Here is a 23,388-nt window from a genome sequence, read left to right on the forward strand (position 1 = left end):
GCCTCAGGTTCTCCCAGTCCTCTGGAGTCTGCTCACTCAGAGCCTGTCTTTCCTTTGTTCACTTTTATCTTTCCAGTCTCTGTCCCTTTTCAATCTATCCACCGTGTGTGTGTGTGTGTGTGTGTGTGTGTGTGTGTGTGTGTGTGTGCGTTCGGGATGTCAGGCTACCCTTGACAATTCTTGAGACTCCCATGTCCCCTTTTCTGTTCAAGAGTGGTTCCCCCTTTCCACCCTCCATGGTCACTCCCCTACGGGACATCAACCTCTGCTCACCTTGCTCAAGACATATCTCTGCTCTCCACCTTGTCATAGACCCCTCCCTCCCTCACCAAGCCCCAGGACAGCTCCTGAAACAGAACTAGCAGACAGGCTTCATCCAGCATGCTACCCTCTCCATGACAGAAAATTCCCCAACTAGGTCTAAGAGGACACACGCAGTGTCTCTTATCCTTCAAATCGATCCTTGCTTTGGCCTGCCTTCATCTCTGCCATTTGATGATAGAGCCATGTTTATTTCTATGGTAACACAATACTTGGCTCCTCCTTAGGCCCAAACACTCTTTTCACATCCTCTGTAGACCTCTGTCCTCAGGAAAGGTGTGCCATGCCAATGTTCTTCTCATACCACATTAGCTCATGCTTGTAGTCCACCTGTCCCGGCTATTTTATCTACCTATTGCTTGCCTTCATTTTCAGCTTCTCCCCAGAAAAGCCCCTTAACCCTGGCACCTTAGAATTCAAGTACTACTGGCCCACCACGACCTTCTCTCCAGCACCTCCTTCCCATTTCTGGATGCAGGAACTGCTTTACATTTAACGAGTCACATTCTGTGGTCATTTGGCTCACAGATACTTTCCTAAATTCACATCCATCCTGAGTCTTCTGGGCGGGAACTTCACCAGGGAACTACCCCAACAGTAGCAAAGGTAGAGGCCATCTCTCGCTGGCTACACCACTCTGAGCTCAAAAGGGCTCCAGATCCTAACTTTAAAACTCTTAATCCTTCTGGTGACCCTCCCTCACCTCTTCTCTCACAGGTCTGACCTCTCAACGCATAACCTGCACGGCCTGGGGCCACCTGTACTTACCAGCCACCTTTGAACACCCCGACCGAGCAAGTTCCAGGACTCGAGAATCCACCGGACCAACTTCTCTGCGCCCCACACTACTTCCGGCCACTCCCAAAGCACCATGATCTGCCTTTGGGTCCTCTGTTTCGTCCTTTTCCCCTACTCCTTGTCCTATCCGGAGAGCTGGATGCCCCTCATAAACCTAACCCAGCATATCCTACGTGATACCAACTCTTCCTTTTTTCCCAACTGCTGGGTCTGCTTGTCCACCCGTACCCAGCGCTCTCTAGCGGTCCCAGCTCCTTTGTCCACTTGGACAGACTCACCCATGAAGCTTCACCTCACGTACTCAGTCAAGCCCTTTTCTGGCTCCTATCCAATCACTGACATTGAGAGGCGCCTCCAACTCTTCCACCCATTGACCGCCTCCTATTCTTTCCACAATCCTGACCGACGGGCTATTGCTTTCCTTCAGCTCGTCAGTTCCACAGGCATATTCCCGATCATCACCCGACTCACCTCTGTGATCTATCCTGATAAGGACCGCTTCTTTGAGTCTGCCCAGCGCCCTTTATGGGGACCACTCTTTACTGAGACGCTCCTCATGTCCCAGGCTCCGCTCTGCATATCCCGCTCCTTCAAGGTCCCGGCTCACGCCACTATTGTAGGCACGCTCTCTGCCTCTTTCTGCAACTACACTCTTCATATATCACCTTCCAATAGTCATGTGAACCTAGATCTGTCCACTACCCATCTATTCAAACAGGCAATGAAAAGACCAGATGCCAAATGGAAAAATCCGCTCCGCTTTTCGGGACCTCCCTCCCTAGTCTCCCCAGAACGCTCTTACTATCCGTGCCCAACCGACATCAAACACTGTCATACCTCCCCAGCCACTCCCTGGATGCGCTGTCCTCTCTCCCCGTCTGGCACCTGCTATAATCTCACTCTATTTGAATCAGACAATTTAACCCATCCTGTTACTATGTCAATGAACCCTACCTACTTCAAGCTCAAACTCCAGGGCCACAGAGACCCCTATCCACTCTCCCACTACCAACCCCTCACAGGAGCTGCCCTGTCTGGACAATATTCTGTCTGGGAAAATGAGGTAACTATTCAAGAAAACTGGGGTGTTACCTCAAACACATTCTCCCATCTCCTCACTTTCTCATACACCTTCTGTCTCAACTCCTCAGGCGTTTTCTTCCTCTGTGGAACATCAACTTACATGTGTCTCCCGGCCAATTGGTCCGGGGTGTGTACCCTTGTCTTCCAATACCCAGACATCGAACTTCTCCCCAATAACCAAACGGTGTCTGTCCCCCTTTTTGCTTCAGTTCTTGCCTCAGCTTCTCGCCCAAAGAGGTCCCCTCACCTCTTCCCCTTCCTTGCAGGCCTGGGCATCTCTTCCGCCCTCGGTACTGGTATAGCTGGCTTGGCCTCCTCAACTTTTTATTTCCAGCGGCTTTCTAAGGCTCTTTCGGACACTCTGGATGAAATAGCCGCCTCTGTCACTACGCTCCAGAGCCAGATAGACTCGCTGGCGGGTGTCGTTCTTCAAAACCGCAGGGCGCTGGACCTCATCACCGCCGAGAAAGGGGGCACCTGTCTCTTTCTCCAAGAAGAGTGCTGCTTCTTTGTAAACCAGTCTGGAGTAGTCCGAGATGCAGCAAGGAAACTCCGAGAACGAGCATCAGAACTTGGCCAGCATTCTGACTCTTGGGGACAGTGGCCCGATCCTGGATACTGGCTGTCATGGCTGACTCCCTTCCTGGGACCTCTCCTCTTCATTGTCTTCCTCTTGACATTTGGGTCTTGTCTTCTTAACTGCCTAACCCGTTTTGTGTCCCAGAGACTTGGCTCCTTTGTCCAAGATGCCACCAAAAGGCATGTGGACAGTATCCTTCAAAATGTCCACTATAAAAGACTGCCCCAAGACGCCCCAGATGAAGACACCACTCTTGTGGAACAGGGAGAAACTGGAAGAACACCAGAGATGCCCTCCTTCCTCCCCAGTTAATAGAAACCAAGACGGGGTGTTAGTCACTGCCACAGTGTTTCAGATCCACGACAATTCCAGAAACTAAGTAATTTTGCCTCCAGAACTAACATTACTTATGTTTCCAGATTCAATCCCTTTCTGCCTTATCACTGCTCCCTCCCCAAGATGTGGCCATGAGAGCTAGTTCTCCATCACCTGAGAGTCTCTAGTCCACCATTCAACTTAGTTCCTAAGCTACTCATAGCAACAACCGAGTGGAGGCCAGAAAAGGAACATTTTCAATGTCCCTGTCTATAAGTGGAGAGTGGCCTCTCTAGTTTCTTATACTAGAGGTCTCCGTTCCCCAGGTCTGTGCTGTCATGGAGTGTCACGGAGTGGCTTGCTCCCTTGTCTTTCCTGCTTTCTGACCTCAAATAACATCAAGGTGGCAGGGACTTTCCAGAAGCTGGAAGGGGACAGCAAGGTCCCCTGTGACAGCTTTCAGAGAGAGTGTAAGACGCTGTTGTCCCCTCAACCTTAGGCTTTAGCCTACATAAGTTAATAAGTTTCTGTTGTCTCAAGCTTCCCCTAGAAGCATTTTGGTATAGTCGGCCCAAGACATGAATCAACACTGAGCTGCAGGGTGGTAGAATATTCTGGAGCTGTCTGGGAGCACATGAACCAGGCATGGAGAGTGGAGGGTGGGGTAGGATGCAAAACTGAGATGGGCTTGGTAACTGGGATGGGCAAGAGGACCACGAAAAGGGAAGGAAGAAGGGAGGACAGAACCAGGAGAGGAACGAGAGGTCGAGTGGGTGGGAAGAAAGAATGGAAAGAGAGGGAGGAATTCCAGGGGAAGGATCTAGAAGTTCAGGCTGGGGATGTTACCAGAGTTGTTGGGGGCAGAGCTGGGGCCCTGGCGGCCCTAACAAATTAGACTTGGCCACCTCTCCTCAATAGGCCAATTATCATCACAATTAATAGTGAAAAGCATAAAAAGACTGATTCAGTGTGGCCAGTGTGGAGCAGAGAGGTCCATGGAGTAGCCCCCTCACTCCCCAAGTCCATGCTCAGGGTCCTGACATGAGCTTTAGGTTTAAATAGAAAGCAAGAGGTGGGCATAACTAAGCAGTCCTATTGACGGTACAGTTCCACCTGCCATCATCATTGTCCCAGTTTGGTCTCTTCTGCAAGGTGTTCTGACATGTTGTCATAGCTGTGTGACATCTCTTCCTGGATGGTAAGCTCCTAACTAGGTACCTGGACCCCAGCCTCTCCTCCATCTGGTGTGAGACTCCTGGGGAAGATTCCAATTTCGTAGGAACCCTTTCAACAGCCTGATGGCGAAACACAGAGGTGTAAGTGCCCTTTAAAACATCTTTATTCCTGCCAGGACAGTGACAGGAGCTGGGCTCAGGGGCTCACTTGGCGTCGAAGTCATCAGTGAACCTTCTAAGACTGGGAAGCCACAAGAAAATGGCAGGAGGTAAAAAATTACCATGCAGGGTTTTGAAAAGTGTGCCATAAAGGACTGAGGCAGAGGAGGTAACTCTTTCAAGGACTTTGGGATGGCGGAGGGGAGTTGGCAGCAGTTTAATGTGTGAAGCTGGGAAGAGATATTTTATTAGATATAGGAGACACCGGTATGTTTGTGATAATGGGTTGGGAGGGGGAAGGATTATGGATCAGTTGGCATGGCGGGCGGCTAGTGGACGGTCCATGGTCCACCATACAGAGGTGCACACAGGACTTGTTTCAGACATAGTGCGTTTACCTCTTTGCCTTCTACGCCACCAGCACTGCCTTGCCCTTCCCTTTGGCCACTCGGGGCCTTTAGTCTGCTAGAGGCTTGGCTGTGGAGTGAGAGCAAGGCCCACAGCGGTGCAGAAACATTGGTCCAAGCTGGTGTCTTTAGGTCATGCCGCACAGGGCAGGTATCCCCAAGAGTGGAACTGCATCACCTCTCGGCACTTGGGCTTGGCTGATGTCACGTCTCACGGTGCCTTGTGGACTTGAGTGGCTGAGACCAGGAGAAGGAGCAGACTCTCGTGAGGTGGAGTAGGCTAACAGGTCCCCTCGATCTGCTGCTGGAATTCACAACTCTATCCTCTCCCCATCACCACCTGCCATCAAAGGAAGCCTGGAAAATGACGACAGTTCTGCCCCACCTCTTCGTTTTGTTTCTGTTTCTTCGTCTGTGTCTTGGGGGAAACATAGCCCTGAGGATGAGTCACAGGTCAAGAGGCTATAAATAGCACTGTCCTTGGAAAAGCAAGGCATTCTGGGATTATAGGGGCAGATATGTGCAGTTGTGAGGGACTGTATATGTTCAGAGGAGTTTGTGGTCTTCTTAATGTATACACTTGAGCTAAAATTAGTCAGCATTGTGGATGCTTTCATTCTCAGTCTACCCATGTATTTCACTTGGTGTGTGGTTAAGTATCTGTGGCTATAGCCTACAGAGGAAGCAGGTCAGTCCAGAGGCCAGAGCCTCATTGTCAGTAAATGGTGGAACCAGCGCTGGCATAGGTCTCTGAGCCAAAGTTAGAGGCTGTGCATCCTGCACACTCAGCAACTTCCTCTTTCTAAGCTAAGCCTGGCTTTCAGTTGGCCTGGGGCAGGATGCGTGCTGACATCTTCAGGCCTTCAACAGTCAGGAACTTTATTATGCAAGACTCCAGCAGAATCATTATTCTTCCTCTCCTGACCTGACCCTGGATAGTAGATAAAATATCTATCTACTCAGCAGCAGATCTGATTCTGGGTTCCTGGGCTCCTTCCTTTGTGCGGGTGTGTCCAAAACACAGGGTTCTAGGGCTGGAATGTGGACCTTGCCCAATAGGCCTTCCTCCAGAAGTGGAGGAGCAGGGCTGGCTGCTGGATTCCCATGTCCAGCAGTGAGCCCTCCACCACTGGGCCTTTCTACTGCTATGCCTGGTATTGTTGGAGGTGTGCAGAGCAGACTCCAGGGTAGGTCTCTGAGGATAATGCTCAGATGCACACAGCCAAAGGGAACAACTAACTCTCATGTCCGTGAAGGGGAGGAATCAGGAGGTCATATATGAAGCTATCATGAAGGGCTTGGGAGGCTGCCATCAATCTTGCCATCGAAGTCTCTCAACAGCCGTGTGTCTGGTGGCCAGACACTGTAGTGCTATCCTCCCTGATACCCCAACCCCAAGTGTCTGCATCTGTAAAGGGAGAGAGACTGCTTGTTTCTTTCCTGGACTCCCGGACCCGAAAAATCACACAAAACTATATCAATTACAACACTGTTTGGACAACAGCTTAGGTGTATTACTACCTAGCTTTTATATCTTAGATTAACCTATTTATATTAATCCGTTTATTGCCACCAGGCTGTGGCTTACCAGAAAGGTTCTGGTGGCATCTTTCTGCTTGGGCAGCTACATGGTATCTTTTTGACTTCACCTATTCTCTCTCTCTATCTCTTCCAGCCTGGCTATATTCTGCCTTGCCATAGGCCAAAGCAGCTTTATTCATTAACCAATAAAAGCAACACATATACAGAAGGACACCCACATCATGCATCCTTCTCAGGGAGCAGGAAACAGCAACCAGCAGAAGATGGCGCTGGCTGCATCTCTGTCTTCCAGATCTCTCCAGTTCATCTAGTGGTGGACCAGCACATCTAGAACCCTGGCTGCAAGGGCATTTTAGAAATGTGGCTGCTGCAATGCAGTGAGTGTGAGATACATAAGGGTACACAGTTCATCACACAGAGGAGCAGAAAAAAAATACTGAGCACTTACAGTAAATCCCTCACAGATTTGCACTCTTTTCATAGTTTGATTTTTAACATTGATTTTTGCGTAAATTTGATATATAAGTACTATATACAATTTCCCCTCCAACTCATCCAACTTTTCTCATGTCCCCACACCCCTTTTCAAATTCATGGCCTCTTATTCTTTTTTTAAAAAAGATTCATGACCAGGTGGTGGTGGTGCATGCTTTTAATCCCAGCACTCGGGAGGCAGAGGCAGGTGGATCTCTGTAAGTTCAAGGCCAGCCTGGTCTACAAGAGCTAGTTCCAAGACAGACTACAAAGCTACAGAGAAACCCTGTCTCGAAAAACAAAACAACAACAAAAAGGATTATGTATATGGGTGCTTTGTCTTCACGCACATCTGCACACTGGAAGAGGGTTTCAGATCCCATTATAGGCAGTTGTGAGCTGCCATATGGGTGCTGGGAATTGAACTCAGAATCTCTGGAAGAGCAACCAGTGTCCCTAATAGTTGAGCCATCTCTTCATCCCCAGCTTCTTATTCTTTATTATTGTTACCTATATACATATACATTTATAAATACAACCTGCTGAGTTTATTTAGTGTGGCTCATATGTATTTAGGGCTAACCTCTTTGGGACTGAATAGCCTGTCCGGGGCTCATCCCTGGAGAATCCTGTGTCTCCCTCTCTTAGCAACCATTAATTGCTTGAAGTTCTTCATCTGGGGGTGGAGTCTTAGGAGAATTCCCACATCTATGTTGTCATGTCAATAGGTGGTGTCATTTTTCAGGTCTGTTTAAAGCAATCATATTGTTACAGTTTCCTTGGTGTTGCTTCCCTGTTTTATAGAAGACACTGTTGAAGGGAGGTGGTGGTTCACACCTTTAATCCCAGAATTTGGGAGGCAGAGGCAGAGGCAGGCGGAATTCCAAGTTCAAGGTCAGCCTGGTCTACAGAGTGAATTCCAGGACACCCAGAGTTACACAAAAGAAATCCTGTCTTGAAAAACCAAAACCAACCAACCAACCAAACCAAACCAAACAAAACAAAAAAGGAAACTGTAGTGCCCATGCCACTAAAGGACAGTATGCAAGCCAGGAAGTAGGCTGGAGACTTAAATGTCCACACACACAGAGACAGAGAGAGACACGGACACGGGTCATCCTTGATACAAGAATGCCAACTTTATTGTGCTCAGGGGCAGCTAGGGCTCTGGCCATGCCCCAGCTCTTGTGATTTTTCAGTTGCAGGCCCACCAGAGACCACTCTCCTACCATCAAGGTCTCGTGCTTAGAGCAGGGGAAAACAAGTTATTTACAGGAACTTCAGGGTCTGGGGGTCCACAGCCCCCAACAGAAAACCACTCTTCCTCAGCAGATGTTCTGGCCCCCTGGTTCTTAGAATCTTTCTGTCTGCTCCACCTTCATGTTCTGTGATCTACCTGCATGTTTTGTGAACCTTACATATAGGGGATTTGTTGTATATGTATCAGTTGAGATTGGGCAACCCCTGATCAGTTATTCTTTGAAATCTGGCAAACTCTGGCTTTTTGTAGTGGTATCTACCTGGTTCAAAGAGAAACTTCTTTGATGAGAGGTGAGAGCTACACTGGAATGAATTTTTCAAAAAAATTAAAAAATCTTCTGACTCTGAAGATTATAGTCACATCCACATTTGCAGGAATCTCTTTTAATTATGAAAAAAAGTCCCCAAGCATATTCTTAGTCACTGGTAAGTTGAATTCCTTCCACCCATGCTGACGTTGCAAATTTCAGTTTCCCATTTCCCATCCATTAGGTGTAGTTGGAGGGGGGTGTTCCCGCCCGGCTCCTGTATGCCTGGCTAGTTTATGTCCTGAAATAACAACACACAAATTGTATTTATTTAAACACTGTTTGGCCCATTAGTTTTAGTCTTTTATTGGCTAATTTTTACATCTTGTTTTAACCCATATTTAGTAATCTGTGTAGCACCACGAGGTGGTGGCTTACCAGGAAAGATCTTAACTTGTGTCTGTCTCTGAGAGGAGAGGCATGGCGACTCCCTGAGGCGTCTGCCTGACTCTGCTTTCTTTCTCCCACAATTCTGTTCTGTCTACTCTGCCTACCTAATTTTCTGTCCTATTAAAGGGCCAAGGCAGTTTCTTTATTAACCAATAAAAGTAACACATAGACAGATGACCCTCCTCCATCAATTAGGAGGTGGTATATGAATACTTTTTAAATCACAGAAATGATATATTAACTGAAATCTGAAAAACAGCTGTCACGAGTCAGTTCGTTTTTATTTCTGTGCACAGACATTTTGTGAGTATAATGTTCACAGAAGTGTGCTTTGCCCAGTGGTACATGAATCATTTCCTTTGTGATTGCCTAACAGAACCACCGTTCTTAGGGGCTGCATAATATTTCACTAATACACGTCATCATTTCTTCATTTCCCCTCTTACTGAACACTTAGATGACTTCTACAAATGACACTTTCAAAAGCTTTCTATGTGTCTCAGGCCTTCAGAAGTGGAATGGGGGTTCAAATGTGTTGGCTGGAGAAATGTATTTTTGTGTGTGGCAGGCTCTCGCACTGAACTCAGGCTGCTCTGGGACTCATAAGACAAACTGACCTCAAACTAGTGGTGATCCCCTTGCCTTACCCTCTTGATTGCTGGGCTACATTCTGTGAGTGTCAACAACTTCTGATCAACAGTTCTTAAACACTACTTTTGTCAAAAGTTGAGCCATGTTTTCCGTTACTTTTGTTAAACAACAATCCGGTATCTACTTTGATAATCTTAGGATTCACCTGGAAGCCACTAGGACAGCTACCCAAGACTGGAAAATGGTTCCCTCAGCTTTGACACCTTTATTGTTCTTGTTTGATGTGCCCATCACTGAATCTCAGATCCCTGAGAGCTGCTTGCAATGTGCTGACCTGCAGCTTGGCAGGCACAGTATCTACAGGGTCCCCCCAACCCTTGCATATCTTATTGCCCAGGCTTGCTTGCTGCTCTTGATAAGTGAGAGAGGCCCAGGCTCTGCAGATCAGCCCTCCGCCCTGGAATATGTCCTAAGGCACGTAAGGAAGGAGCCTTCCATAGGCAGACAGACCTCTGCTTTTTGGTTTCTACACTTAACCTCAGGCAATATTAAGTTAAAAATAAAGCATCCTGGGCGCCAATTCATTGAAGGAGCCAGCAGGGATGGCTTTAAAAGAACATTTTAAAAGACAGGCAGACTTTGTTGTAAAGCTTTATTCAGTTACTTGCTGTAACATCAGTTAAGGACTTTACAAACCCAAAGAAAATGCCCACAGAGTTGCTTAGTGAAGGGTTCTGTTCCTGCTATTGCCTTGGTCAGTCCAGAACAGGGCGGACTTGGATTTTCAAGAGAACAAGAGGAACACACTTAGCCCTTCGTTATTTTCAGAAGAGAAACGCTTCCCAATCAATGAGGCTCTCTCCAATCAAAGCTGATCAGAAGGGGGGACCGTGAGTGATAATTGTTCACTCCCTGGAACGTGCCCTAATGAAACACAGAAGGTGCACCCGCTGATATGCAGGTGTGTCCTTGATTCTAGAACACACCTTTCCCTTGACTCCAAGGTCCGTCCACCCACCATGCTTCATAATTCACATTCCCAGTAACTGTCTTCCTCTCCCACTCGATCCCCAGCCTTAGGAATGCTAAAGCTGGGTGAGCAGCATCTGCAAAACTACCGGTTCTGGGGACAGCTCCTGCTCCTAATCTTGCAGCTCCGCGCACATCTCTTCTGCAGACTCTCCCCAGGGACCTGAGTCCCTAGCAGATGGTCACACCCCCTAGGTAGCACAACTTCCCGGGACACCCCAACGTCGGTTCTCGCCCCCATCCGGTTGCTGGGAAATGTGCAGTGGGCTGCGACGTCACACAGGGAGGCGGGTGCCCGCTGCCCGGCGCACCAATAGCGCTGCCGCGGCCGGCCTCTTCTTCTCCAGCCATTGGTGCTTCAGGCCGCTCGGCTCCACCCCAGCCCGCCATGGCGTCAGCCGCCGCAACCCGGGGGAGGAGGTTCCCACTTTAAGAAGTGAAGTTTTCCTCCCCCCCCTCCCCCTTCTGCCCACCTCCTGCCGCCTCCCGCGCCCCGCGGGGCTGCGGATGGAGCTCCACCGCGGTGGCGTGGGGAGCCAGGCTGCGGGCCGGAGGATGGATGGGGACTGCCGAGATGGCGGCTGCGGCAGCAGGGACGCCGGGTCGGAGGACTACGAGAACCTACCGACCAGCGCCTCGGTGTCCACCCACATGACAGCGGGAGCGATGGCCGGGATTCTGGAGCACTCCCTCATGTACCCGTTGGACTCCGTGAAGGTGAGGCGCGCGGAGGACTATGGGGGAAAGGAGCCGGGGGAGCAGCAGTAGCAGTGCGCGTTTTTTTTTTTTTTTCTTTTCTTTTTTTTTTTTTTTTTTTTTTTTTTTTTTTTTTTTTTTTTTTTTTTTTTTTTTTTTTTTTGCATCCCGTGCAGCGCTAGTCCTAGGGCAACCCCGAGAAGCCACGCTGCTGGTCCCTCGGGCGCGGCGACAGGCCAGGGGCTCTCTCCCGGACAGGGCGTGTGCAGCTCTGGCTCTGGGAAGCAAGCCGAGTCACTCCTTCCAGGATGCCCTGGGGGAGTGTTCCCAGATCCTGCTTGGGAGCCCCGCACTTTGGTCCCCGCCTCGGTCGCAGGGGATAAAGTGGTGAGCATTCTGCACAGCCGAGACTGTGGCTTTGAGCCGTCCGACCGCGCGGGTGTAGCACGTGTGCAGCTTCCGAGGGAGCTGGCAGCCGGGAAGCGCTCGCTGCTCTGCTCGCTGCGCTCTGTGGAGAAACCAACCACCCCCCCTCCTTCCCACTCCCCCACCCGGCCGCGCGCCCGCTGGCCCGGCATGCCTGCTGTTCTGGCGTGGGTTAGGGGCTGGGGACGAGTCATGAATGCCAGATCCCCAGGCTCGGAACGGCTCCTTTTTTTGGGGGGGGGGGGTACTGGATCGGTGACATACCCGTGACGCCTCCCTTCCCACCCAATTCTGCTGGGAGGCAGTGGGACCTACTGGGTCATTTGCTGTCTTTCGTTTGCTGTGAGGAGAACCTGCAAACTTGTATACGGCTGTGGGTTGTGTAATAGGCTTCCAGTTTGACCTAGTCACTTCCCTCCGGGTAGTTTCGCGTGTGCTTCTGTCAAGGGGCGACTTGAACAGGTGAGCTGCCTGTGCTGGACCTGGAGAGGCTCCCGAGAGTTCCAGGAAGTAATACCTGTACTGACTTTTAGGGGTGGAACTCATCTAACAGGAGTTGGGTGGGGGCATCTCTGGGAATTAACATATGAATAAACCGAGGTGCAAGGGAGGGGAGCACAGGAGCTTGCTCGGAGTCTTAGCCACTTAATTCTGGGCTCACCCTCCAGTATGGTTTGGGGAACTTGGTGGCCTCGCTAAGTGGCAGTTGTTTTGTAAGGCAGGGGGCCAGGTCTGTACACAACACAACAGTACTTTATTGCTGATGGCGGGGTCCACCTGAGCAGGTGTGAATAATTGGGGTTTTCCCAGAGGTGGCAGTCAGTGACTGGACAGGTCAAGTTCAGGGAGAACAGACACTGGGCATAAGGCAAGGCCTGTCTTCCAGCTCGCTGCTAGACCTGAATCATCTTTTCTGTCCCTCCACTGTCCTAGTGGGGAGTCTTGTAGTGCTCCTTGCCTGCCGCTGTTGAGGAATGAGTTGGGGAAACGTCTTAGATTTTTAAATTACCCCAGAAAGACCTGGGGCATATACTAGATGGCATTAGTATAGAGCAGATCAAATGTAATGACATTTTTACAGTCTAATGTATCTTGAGTTAGAGCGGGGTGGGGGGGGGAGTTAGGAGCTGTTCATTTGAATAGACCATAGATTTGGGAGATGGCATTCCATCAGAGGAACCTGTGAGGCCCGGTGCGTCTTTGTCATGAATTCTGGTTCCGGGGTTTCGCTTACTCTGAAGGTTAGTAGCAGTTATCACTATTATCACTATTTCATTTGACAGTCAGGCCTTTGTCACCTCTGGGTAAGTCCTGTGCTGTGTTTCGTTCCCCCATACTGTTCCCTGCCGGTTTTGATTCAGACTTCATCTGTGGAACTTTTTGTGGTGTGTGTGTGTGTGTGTGTGTGACAGAGAGAGAGAGAGAACGTGTGTGAGAGAGCATGTGTTTGTGAGCTGTGAGCATGTGTGTGCTTGTGTGAGTGAATGTGTATGTGTAAGAGAGACCATGTGAATGTATATGAGCTGTGTTTTGTGAGTGTGAGTTGTGAGCATGTGTGTGTGTGTGTGTGTGTGTGTGTATCTTCACTGTCGTAAGTATTTATTTACCTTAGGGGGCTTGGTTATAAAATGCTGTTTTTCTTTGCCAGTCAGCAAGTTCTCCTAGGTCTGTGATTTTGATCCTGGCTACCGGTAGTGACCCTTGGGCTCTGCAGTTCTCAGCCTGGGTGTGAAGTTCCTTTTGTGTTCCCCTGCAACTTTCTTTGGGTAGCAAGGACTGTTTTTTCTTTCCTTCTAAAAAAGCACAGAGAAAGTTACGTGACGCAGGCTTTTGACTCCAAGTAGGCAGCCGTAGAGCCAGCGTCTACACACACCAGCACGGTTGTCTGTGCCTAGCCTGAGCTGGCGGGGACACAGCTACAGCCCAGTCCTGGAAACGTTCCACGTGGGGAAGACCACAGCTGCGTCCCTCTTTAATATTTTTGGATGATGAAGACTGAGTAACTGAGTCAGGAGGCGTGGGTTGGGCTGGCAGCCCTTCACGCCCTTGGTCTCTGCCTCAAGCACTGATGTGTGCCTTTGTTTTGCTGTGGGGAAAATGGGCACTCCGTTCACCTTTAACCCACCCCTTTCTCTGGCACACCTATTGTCCTTTTGTGTTAATTATTATAACAGAAACCAAGTGTATGTAAATCATGTCTTGGAAAGAAAAAAGTTTTCTTTGATTTTTTTTTTTTTGAAAAGGCATCTATGATCTGTGTCGTGTTCTCCCCCCCCCACCACCACTTTGAGCTTGTTGTTGCTAAAGGTGAGTGTTTAGTCAGTCTGCTTTTTTTAGATTTGCTATCCTAGGATGTGTGAGCTGTGGAACCCAGGGCAGGTTCCTTGCAGCTCTGAGCCTGTGGAGCTCCTTGGTTTTGTGGTCTTACATATAGGAAGAGGACTTATAGATGTTTTCTGTTCTAATACTGAAATTGTTCTTTTCATGAGGCTCCGTCACCTTCCAATGCCACGTTCATGCCCAGTGTTTTTCAAACTGTGGGTTTTGACCCACTAGTGGGCTGAGCCTTTGAAAGACAGGTTGGTGACAGTATAAAAGCAGTTATGGCTTTGGTAGGAAGAGACACTGTTGAAGTTTTGTTTGGGTCATGTTTCTCAGAGACTGAAGGAACACTTCTGGCCAGGCCAGATAGTGTACACATTGAATCCTAGCACTTGGAAGCTGAGACGGGACAGTGGAGAATTTGAGGTCAGCCTGAATTCATAGTGAGTTCAAGGCCAGCCTGAGCTACTACCTAGCAAGACTCCATTTCCAAACAAAGTATGAGCATCTTAGATGGTCCATAATTTCTCTCTGATTCCCCAGCAGCAATAGTGTTAGGTTGTTTTAAGTCCCTATTGGGAAGACTTGCATCAATTTTTCTAACCTCTTTTTTTCCCTAAGTCTTCATAGCCCATGGTAGATACAAATGCTTCATTTAAAGAGAGCCAGATTGGTGAGACCTCTGAGTGCCCCCGACTGTAGCAACCAGCAGAGGGAAACCAAGTCAGGGATCTAGAATGCCTGGGTGTCTGTAGGCTCTTGTCCAGCCGTAGCGTCTCTCTAACCTGGGCTTGGCGGCATTTCCCCAGGAGCCTTTAACTGGTGGGCAAGTGATATGGTGGCTTAGACTGGCCTGTGAGGTGGACGCAAGAGCCCATGGTCAGAAGTGCTTAAGACCGTAGGGCCCATGCCAGGTGGGTGGAGGAGGAAATTCCATCCAGATTAGGCAGAGACCAGGCAAGTCAGCGTGGTAAGCACAGGGAAGAAAGGAAACAGGAAAGATTTCAAGTGGGGAACTTCCGCTGACCCCTTCACAGCCCTTCTTGAGTGGCTTGTCAAGAAAGCACTGCTCAGACTCTTCCTGGGTGAGCCCTCTGTCCTCCATGCCCAGAATGGCTCCTCAGGCGGTCCTCATGGGGGATGGCCTAGGCATGGTCACGATCCTGCCTGCCTCTGGGATGCCCCACAGCCCTTGAGTTTTTCTGGTTGACTGACAGAGAGTGCTAGCAGCTGCCAGAGCGCCCCCCTCACCACCACTTCCTCATGCTTGAGAACAAAGTGTAGGACAGGTGATACCAGTGCAGTTTAAAGGCCATGGAGTCCCGATTTCCTGGAGCAAAATGACGGTGCTCTCCCTCTCTACCTCTGTGTCTTCTCTTCCCTGCCCTTCACTGAGAAGCATGTTTGGATAGGTGGGTGATAAGCAGTCATGGAATCAAAAAAAGGGTTCTCTTCAACCATAGTTCTTTCCTTCTTTCATGACACCCCAGTGCATGCAGATGACCTATCCGCTGCCTGCATCCCATTGCAAAGCTGCTACTTGACCCCTGCTCAGGAATGGAGGGACAGGCTGGGTGGGGCTCAAAGGTTGGAGGATCGCACCCAGAACAATAATGAGTAGTGGAGGGGACTCAGCATTAAAAAGAAAATAAATTACCTATTTTTAAATTGATTTCTAAAACTGATACGTAAACTTTATTTATTTATTTAGATAGAGTCTTTATGTAACCCTACCTGGCCTGGGACTCACTGTATAGATCAGACTGGCCTAAAACTGGCAGAGATTAACCTGACTCTGCCTCCTGAGTGCTGGGATCAAAGATGTGCACTGCTATGCCCCACTGGGGATGCTGGAAAGATGAGGTGACGGGAAGATATCTCTCCTAGTTAGGGTTACTCTTGCTGTAATTGAACGCCATGACCAAAGAAATCTGGGGAGGACAGGGTTTATTTGACTTACATTTCCACAGCATTGCTCATCACTGGAGGGCGTCAGGGCAGGAACTCAAACAGGGCAGGACCCTGGAGGCAGGAGCTGATTGATGCAGAGGCCATGGAGGGGTGCTGCTTACTGGCTCGCTTCCCACGGCTTTCTCAACCTGCTTTCTTACAGAACCTAGGACCACCAGCCCAGGGATGGTACTGCCCACTATGGGCTGGGCCCGGGCCCTCCCCCATCAATCACTAGTTAAGAAAATGCCTTACAGCTGGATCTTAAGGAGGCATTTTCTCAGTTGAGGTCCCCTCCCTTCAGATAATTAGCTTGTGTTAAGCTGACATAAGATTAGCCAGTACACCTGGCCAGCTTTTCAATATGGAGCGGTATTTGAGGTTTAAATTTTTTTTTTTTTTAATTATTGTGCATGGGTATGATGTGTGATTGGGGGCGTGATCACGATAGGGTGCACATGTGGAGGTCAGGGAACAACTTTGGGAGTCAGTTCTCTCCCTCCACTTTTATGTGGGTTCAGGGGATGGAACTTGCATCATCAAGTACTTTATCTGCTGAGTCATCTTGCCTACTGCGTATTTAGAGTTTAATGGTGTGTGTGTGTGTGTGTGTGTGTGAATTGGCTGTGTTTCTTAAGTCACACAGGGGCAAGTGTTCAGGGCTTGGGTGTGTGCTCTCCAAACTTTTTATTGGCCAAGTCTTTGCCACATTGATCACCTCCTCTTGGAAGATCCTTTTTGTCTTCTTTTGCAGTGACCTACCTCAGGCTCCTATTTCCACTCACTCTGTTTTGTCTTGGGCTTATGTATGTATGTATGTATGTGTTTAAAGATTTTTGTAATTATATGCATGTGTGTATTCCTGTGTAGGTATGTGCACATGAGTGCAAGGGACCAGTAGGGGTATCAGATCCCCTGGAATTGGAATTACAGGTGGTTGTGGGTCACCTGACATGGGTGCAGGGAACCGAACTCTTGTCCTCTGCAGGTGTCCCCAGAACCCCTTCCTCCACCTTTTCTTTTAAGGCATGAAACTTAGGCTAGCCTCAGGCTCATGTCAGTCCCACCTTTGAGTGCTGGGATTGCAGGTGGGAGCCAGCAGGCCTACTGGACTTTTGCCTTTTGGTTGCAGATTACTGCCTTTTCTCAATCATTGTATGAGTTACTTGCTCCAATCCCTTCCCTCCCTTCCTCTCCCCTCCCTTCACTTCTCTCATCAAGCCACTAGGGGGGCCTCTCTAGAACCCCAGTGTTTCCCTTTTTCCCATCTCCTTTTGTACTCACTCTTTCCTTTTTGGGGCATTGGTGTTTGTAATCTGAAGCAGTCTGGCTCCATCGGTGCTGCCCAGGGACATAGCACTGCAGCCCTGTGGTTTGGCCTTGCTATTTCCTGCTCTGTCTTGGTTGAACTCCCAAGGCTTACCTTAAACTGACTTTTTCTGTCCTTGGAGTTCACATCCCAGTGTTTGGCTTACATGATTGAGGCAAAGCCCATAGCTCTCCTGAGTAGTTCCTTATCTGATGTGGGATTCCCCTCTGTATGCTATGAATATGTCTTATTACCATTGGTTAATTAGGAAGCTGTTTTGGCCAATGGCTTAGTAGAATAAAGCCAGGTGGGGCATTCAAACAGAGGTATATAGAGAGAGTAGGCAGAGTCAGGGAGATGCCATGTAGCTGCTGAAGGAGAAAGATGCCAAAAAAGAATCTTACCCAGTAAACCACAGCCTTGTGGCCATACACAGATTATTAGAAATGGGTTAATTTAAGATGTAAGAGTTAGTTGATAAGAAGCCTGAGCGAATAGACCAAGCAGTGGTATAATTAATATAGCTTCTGTGTGATTATTTGGGTCTGGGCAGCCAGGAAACGAACGAGCAGCCTCAGATTACAGGTGGCGCCCAATGTTGGTTGCCCCAATGTTGCAAATGAGACTTTGGGTGATTGCCCAGGTAGCCAGTTGTCTCTGTCATTTACTGTACAATTTGAAAGTTGCTTCATTGCATATCCTATTTACTCAAGTCCTATTATTTCCCTTCTCAGGGCTTTGATGGGGTTGAAGACTAGGTAGTCATAGTTACTTTCCTCTTATGACTTAGCCAGGCCATTTCTAACATAAAGACTTAGACTCCTTAGGATAGGCTTACTATTGAAATATTTAGCATATATTTCTTGCTTGATGTAGTTTATGCTGGTTGTAATTCTTTTATACTTGATATTTGTTCTTATTGTATATAGTTTTGTATTGGGCAAAAGGGAGAAGTGTAGTGGGAACTCCTTCAACCAATGGCCTTTGGGATGCTAGCCCACTTTGGGCGTGGTCTTGTGTACTTTATATGCAGATGTTGGGGCATGCACGAGCCCCTTTGCTGCTGGATTCAGTTCCAGTTCCCAGCACATGTAGAGGACTTTGGACCACTACCAATTCTGTGAATTGATTCCCTTATAAATAAACCTGTATTACACTCCATTCTGGGCTAGTGTGGAAATATTTCTTATTGCAACACTTATCTATAGAGGGAGAACCCTAATTTCCATCTTGCTTTCTCTTTCCTGGCCCCACTTCCCATTGATTGCTTCTCCCTTCGTCTATTCGTTGGATCTGTGGAAATGTCTGGTTGATATCTTCCCCTGTCACCGAATGCTGCTACCTCTTGTTCTCATAGAAGTTCGTCTCTCTTCCTAATTATGTTGGGGAAGCATGGGTACCTTTTACCTATCTTGCTGGCAGTGGGCATCAGTTCTCACCTGTGTGATCTTGAAATAGTTTCTTATCCTTTCTGGGCCTGTTTCCCACTTGTAGAAAGAAGACATTGTTCTCTTGGGTGGTCAGAGAGGGTGAGATCCTTACCATGCTTAGAACAGCGATTGATATAAGGGTGTTCTCCAAGAATGAGCCTGTTTTTTCCTCCTCCCCTCAGGTAATGTGACTGTAGTCACTGTCCCTCCTCCAAGGATTTGGACCCTTGGCAATCTGCTTCTCTCCAGATCTCTATGGATAGGTATGGATGAGCCTGACCGTGCAGGCCCCTGGGCCCAGTGTGTGTGTGTGTGTGTGTGTGTGTGTGTGTGTGTGCGCGTGCGTGCGTGTGCACGTGTGCAAAGTACATGCATGTGCATGTGGATTTCATTGGCCTGGAACTTGCTGATTCAGCTAGGTCACAGGGATCTGCCTGCCCCTACGTTCCCCGTGCTTGGATTATAAACATACCCCCACAGCTAGCTTGTGTGCTTGAATGTGTCTCTTTCTTCTCCCTCTCTCTCTCTCTCTCTCTCTCTCTCTCTCTCTCTCTCTCTCTCTCTCTCTCTCTCTCTCTCTCTCTCTCTCTCCTTCCCCACCTATTTATTGATTGATTGATTGAGGCAGGGTCTCAGTGTGTAGTTCTGACTGTCCTGGAACTCCAAGCCAGCCTCTTATTTACAGAGCTCAGCCCACCTCTGCCTCCTGAGTGCTGGGATCAAAGGTGTGGTTTCTGGGGATCAAATTCAGGTTCTTCTGTTGGCAAGGCAGATGCTTTGCCAGCTAAGCTGTCACTCTATTCCCACTCTCCCATTCTTCACACCCTGGAGATCACTGACGTTCACCTCCATGGGTCCTAGTTCTGATCCAGAACCTCCCCGCCTCATCGTCTGTCGCCTTCCTTGGTCCATGACGGCAGCTGCTGCCAGGCCTTCAGTTTCTTCACCTTTACATCTTTGCACTTAGTTCTGGAACTGAGCCCTTGGGTAGTTTGGCACTGCCCCCACTGGCACCCTGTGGGCCCTGAGCTCTGGGTCTGCCCTCCTATGCCCCATCAACTGCCTCTGCTTTCCTCGCTGCCACAAGATACATCTCTTCCTAGCTTACAGAGAAACCGGGACCCCAGATGGGCTCATCTTCCGGTCAGTGTCCTCAGGCTCTTTCGTTTTCCAACCCTCACTGTAAGGAAGCAGGTGTCTTCTTTTTGCAGGCCAGCGGTTCTCAACCTTCCCAGTGCTGCAACCCTTTAATACAGGTCCTCATGTTGTGGTGACCGCCAGCCATGAAATTATTTCGTTACTACTTCATAACTGTAATTTTGCCAGTGTTATGAATCATAGTGTAAATATCTGATATGCAGGATATCTGATATGCGACATTGGGAAAGGGTCTTTCTATCCCAAAGGGTCACAGCCCACAGGTTGAGAACCGCTGCTCCAGGGGTCCAGGGGACGGTGACAGTGACAGGGAGGTGTGATGTTCATGAACCACCCAGATACCACAGCACCGAGCCCTGACTTTACACCCAGGGCATGTGACCTAACCTCTGTCACCTCAGGTCCTTTCCTTGCAGACTGGGGGACATTATTAACCCCAGACGCACCTTGTGAGGTTACTGAAAGAAAAAAAAATGTGGCAGTGTCCGCCCTGTCCCCTGTGTGGTGAGGCTCTCAGTAAACAGTGCATGAGATGGTCATCTATTTTGCCTCCCTTGGGTGACCCAGTCCTCAGGGTCTTGAGCCCCTCCTCCATCCAATGGCTCCTCCAGAGCATTTTTGCAGATCAGGGCCAGCTTTGTTGTCTCAAATAAACAAGTCCATCCTAAACTTTACACCGGCGTTGTGAGAGGACTGTTGTCATGTGATCTCCCCTTCCTCACGTCCCAATTTCCGCACCTGGCTTGTGTTTTGAGACCATGTCTCTTGTCGTCCAGGGTGGCTTTGAACTCACTTTGTAGCCAAGGATGACCATTGTACTTCTGATTCTCCTGCCTATACCACCTGAGGGCTGGGATCACAGGCACCATCCATGGCTCCGCCGGCTTCTGCACCCACCACTCTCTGTTTTCTGCTAGTGATCTTCTTGGCTTTTGCAGCTGACTCCCTCCTGGTCCTTGGGTACTTGCCCGGCACACCTTCGTCTCCCAAGCTCACAGGGAGTGTTCCCGTCTTAAGTTTCCCTCGGGGCTGATAACTCCGGCATCCTTTCTCTCCCCATCTCTAGTCCCGGCGCTCAGGAGCTGAAGTACCACTGGTCTCAATGACATCATGTGTCTCTTTTTGGTGCCCCCTCCAGCCACCCCTGGACTCAGCATGTCTGGACATCATAACCTGTTTGTTGGTTTAGGATCCTGTTCCCTCACCTCAGTGCCCTTCTGAGAGCTTATTCCCAACTCTTTGGCATGATTTCTTCAGCTTCTTCCTGCCTCCTGCTTGTATAAATGGAAGACTTGTGTCCGAGTCCAAGGTCTCTTTACCGTGCTTCTCCACCCCGCTGCCGTGGTCTTTGGATTTGCCAATGGGCCTTGGCTTCCGGGACGCCTCCTCTCTCCTCTCTTGATTTTTCTCTATGGTGTCTTTTCCTTCTAAGACACATTACCATTTGCTTGTTTATAGTGTTTAGAGTTTATTTATTTATTTATTTATTTATTTATTCATTTATTATGTATACAGTGTTCTGGTGCCAGCAGGCCAGAAGAGGGCACCAGATCCAGATCTCACTACAGATGGTTGGGAGCCACCATGTGGTTGCTGGGAATTGAACTCAGGACCTCTGGAAGAGCAGGCAGCGCTCTTAACCACTGAGCCATCTCTCCAGCCCTAGTGTTTAGAGTTTATTTGCAGTTACAGCATTCTTTATTATTATTTGTGGACTTCCTCTCCTCATTAGAATATCCGCTTCTGGTAGGCGGGGCTTGTGTTCTGTTGATCTCTGCCTTTCCATGACCTGAAACCGAATAGCATTTGGCGAATCAGTTTCTGCTGAGACCATTCTCCATTCTGCAGAGACCGCCCTCCACAGCTGCTTCTGGGCACCTGACCTCAGAGGCCTCTGGGTTGATTCCCCTGAAATCCGAAGTGCGACAGCACCAGTTGCGAGTCACATCTGCTGAGACACTGTGACCAGGATTCTAGGCGCCACCGTTTTCAGTAGGGAAGGTCCTAGGCCTGGACTGCCCACAGCATTTATGAGAGTCAAACCGAGATCCTGCTGTAAGGGTCATCTAGCTGGCTTGCATGGTGCCAGGCCCTGGGGGGTGGGGAGAAGCAGCTCTGCCTTCCTGCACTGGACCTTAGGGTCCAGTGACTTGGGCTAGAAGGATGAGGTGGGAGTTGTCGGGTTCTGGGGTAACCAGACTGCTGCTTTCTTAAAGGTCTGGACTTTAGAGCACTGTCGCCTGGCCTCCTTTGTGGACACTGTTGAATAAAGGCAGTGATGGTCGGTCCTGACTGCCAGGTATCTTTAGTCATTCTGCAAGTTGACACTGGCTCACAGAGGCGCCTCTGAAAACATCCCCCTGCCGCGCTGTCTCCCAGACAGCCCAGGATGCTGCAGCTTAGTCACTCAGGGGCCACAGCCTTAAACCAGTGTCTTTTTTTTTTTTTTTTTTTTTTTTTTTTTTTTTTTTTTTTTTTTTTTTTTTTTAGAGAAAATAAAATGTGTTGTAATTGGGAGAAATCCCAGCTGGCTTGGGGCAACAGTTGCATAACAGATTTAGGAAATGTCTGTCCTCTGATGGTCGAGCTTAGCCTCAGTCGCCGATGGCAGTTTCTGTGTCTGATGAGCTCCTGCGTCCATCAGACATGGCTGGGCAGAGCCTAGTTCCGGAACCCGGAGGTCTGGCTATCCACATAGTAGATGGTGCATGCTGTGGCTGGAGGAAGCCCCTGCTCCTGTATTTTAGTGTGCCGATGGTCCCCCACCTCCCTCGCCGGGATGGCTGGGAAGGGTACTTCTGAAATGTACCTGTAGGCTGGGTCTCGGAAAAGATGGGCATATGTTCTGCTTATGGTGGCATTGAAGCCATTTTAAGCTAGGGGACAGACAGCCTTCTGTATTTAATTCCTGGTCTTGCCTTTAAGCAGTTTCAGTGTTGAGAAAGTCATCTCTCTGAGCTGTGTTAGAATTCTCTTGTCCACGAGGGCTGTAGGCTTCTCATCTGAAACTGGAAAGAGTGGCCACACTTGGCCGTCTTCCATTTGGTCCGTTTGCATCTTAGAGATGATGCAGCCAGTTTTGTCAGGAGCCCAAAATGATTTTTGTTTTGTTTTGTTTTGGTTTGTTTTTTTTTGGTTTTTTCGAGACAGGGTTTCCCTGTAGTTTCTAGAGCCTGTCCTGGAACTAGCTCTTATAGACCAGGTTGGCCTCGAACTCAGAGATCCGCCTGCCTCTGCCTCCCGAGTGCTGGGATTAAAGGCGTGCGCCACCACCGCCTGGCTGGTTTTGGTTTTTTGAGACAGGGTTTTTCTGTAGCTTTGGAGCCTGTCCTGGAACTAGCTCTTGTAGACCAGGTGAGAACGCTTTGTTGTTTTGGGGTCCCTAAAGCTCAAGCTCAGCATTCTCCCTCAGTTTCCTTTTGGGAACTTCATGGTGGCTTGCAGAGACCAGCCTGTCCTAGGGGTGAGAACATTGACTGCCTGAGCAGGGGAAGGTGGAAGCAAAGGTAGGAAAAGGGAAACACGGCTGGATCAGAGGTATTGCTTTTCAGAACTGGGCCAGAATTAGTGAAAGCAGGGAGTGACCATGAAGTTCCGGGTTTGCAAGTAACCCTTACTGCCCCAGGTAGGGGGAAGAGAGAAACTTGAAAAGGCATAGCAAAGAT

At 49.0% G+C, this 23,388-nt stretch overlaps 2 protein-coding genes across 2 annotated transcripts in view; both read left to right on the top strand.

Moving 5' to 3' along the window:
• Positions 1 to 1,192: 1,192 nt before the first annotated feature.
• LOC119799802 (syncytin-B-like) lies at positions 1,193 to 3,161 on the top strand. The gene is given in 2 exon segments (XM_038309677.1): positions 1,193 to 3,016; positions 3,018 to 3,161. Coding segments are annotated over 2 exon segments (1,968 nt in total).
• Positions 3,162 to 10,822: 7,661 nt separating this feature from the next.
• The window catches only part of Slc25a37 (solute carrier family 25 member 37), a 41,074-nt gene continuing 28,508 nt past the window's right edge, over positions 10,823 to 23,388 (top strand). The window contains exon 1 of the mRNA XM_038310352.1: positions 10,823 to 11,149. Within this exon, the coding sequence (XP_038166280.1) occupies positions 10,940 to 11,149 (210 nt within the window). The 5' untranslated portion in view covers positions 10,823 to 10,939. The remainder of the gene's footprint in view (positions 11,150 to 23,388) is intronic.

Source organism: Arvicola amphibius, chromosome 13 (genome assembly GCF_903992535.2).
Source record: "Arvicola amphibius chromosome 13, mArvAmp1.2, whole genome shotgun sequence".
NCBI classification, from domain to species: domain Eukaryota; kingdom Metazoa; phylum Chordata; class Mammalia; order Rodentia; family Cricetidae; genus Arvicola; species Arvicola amphibius.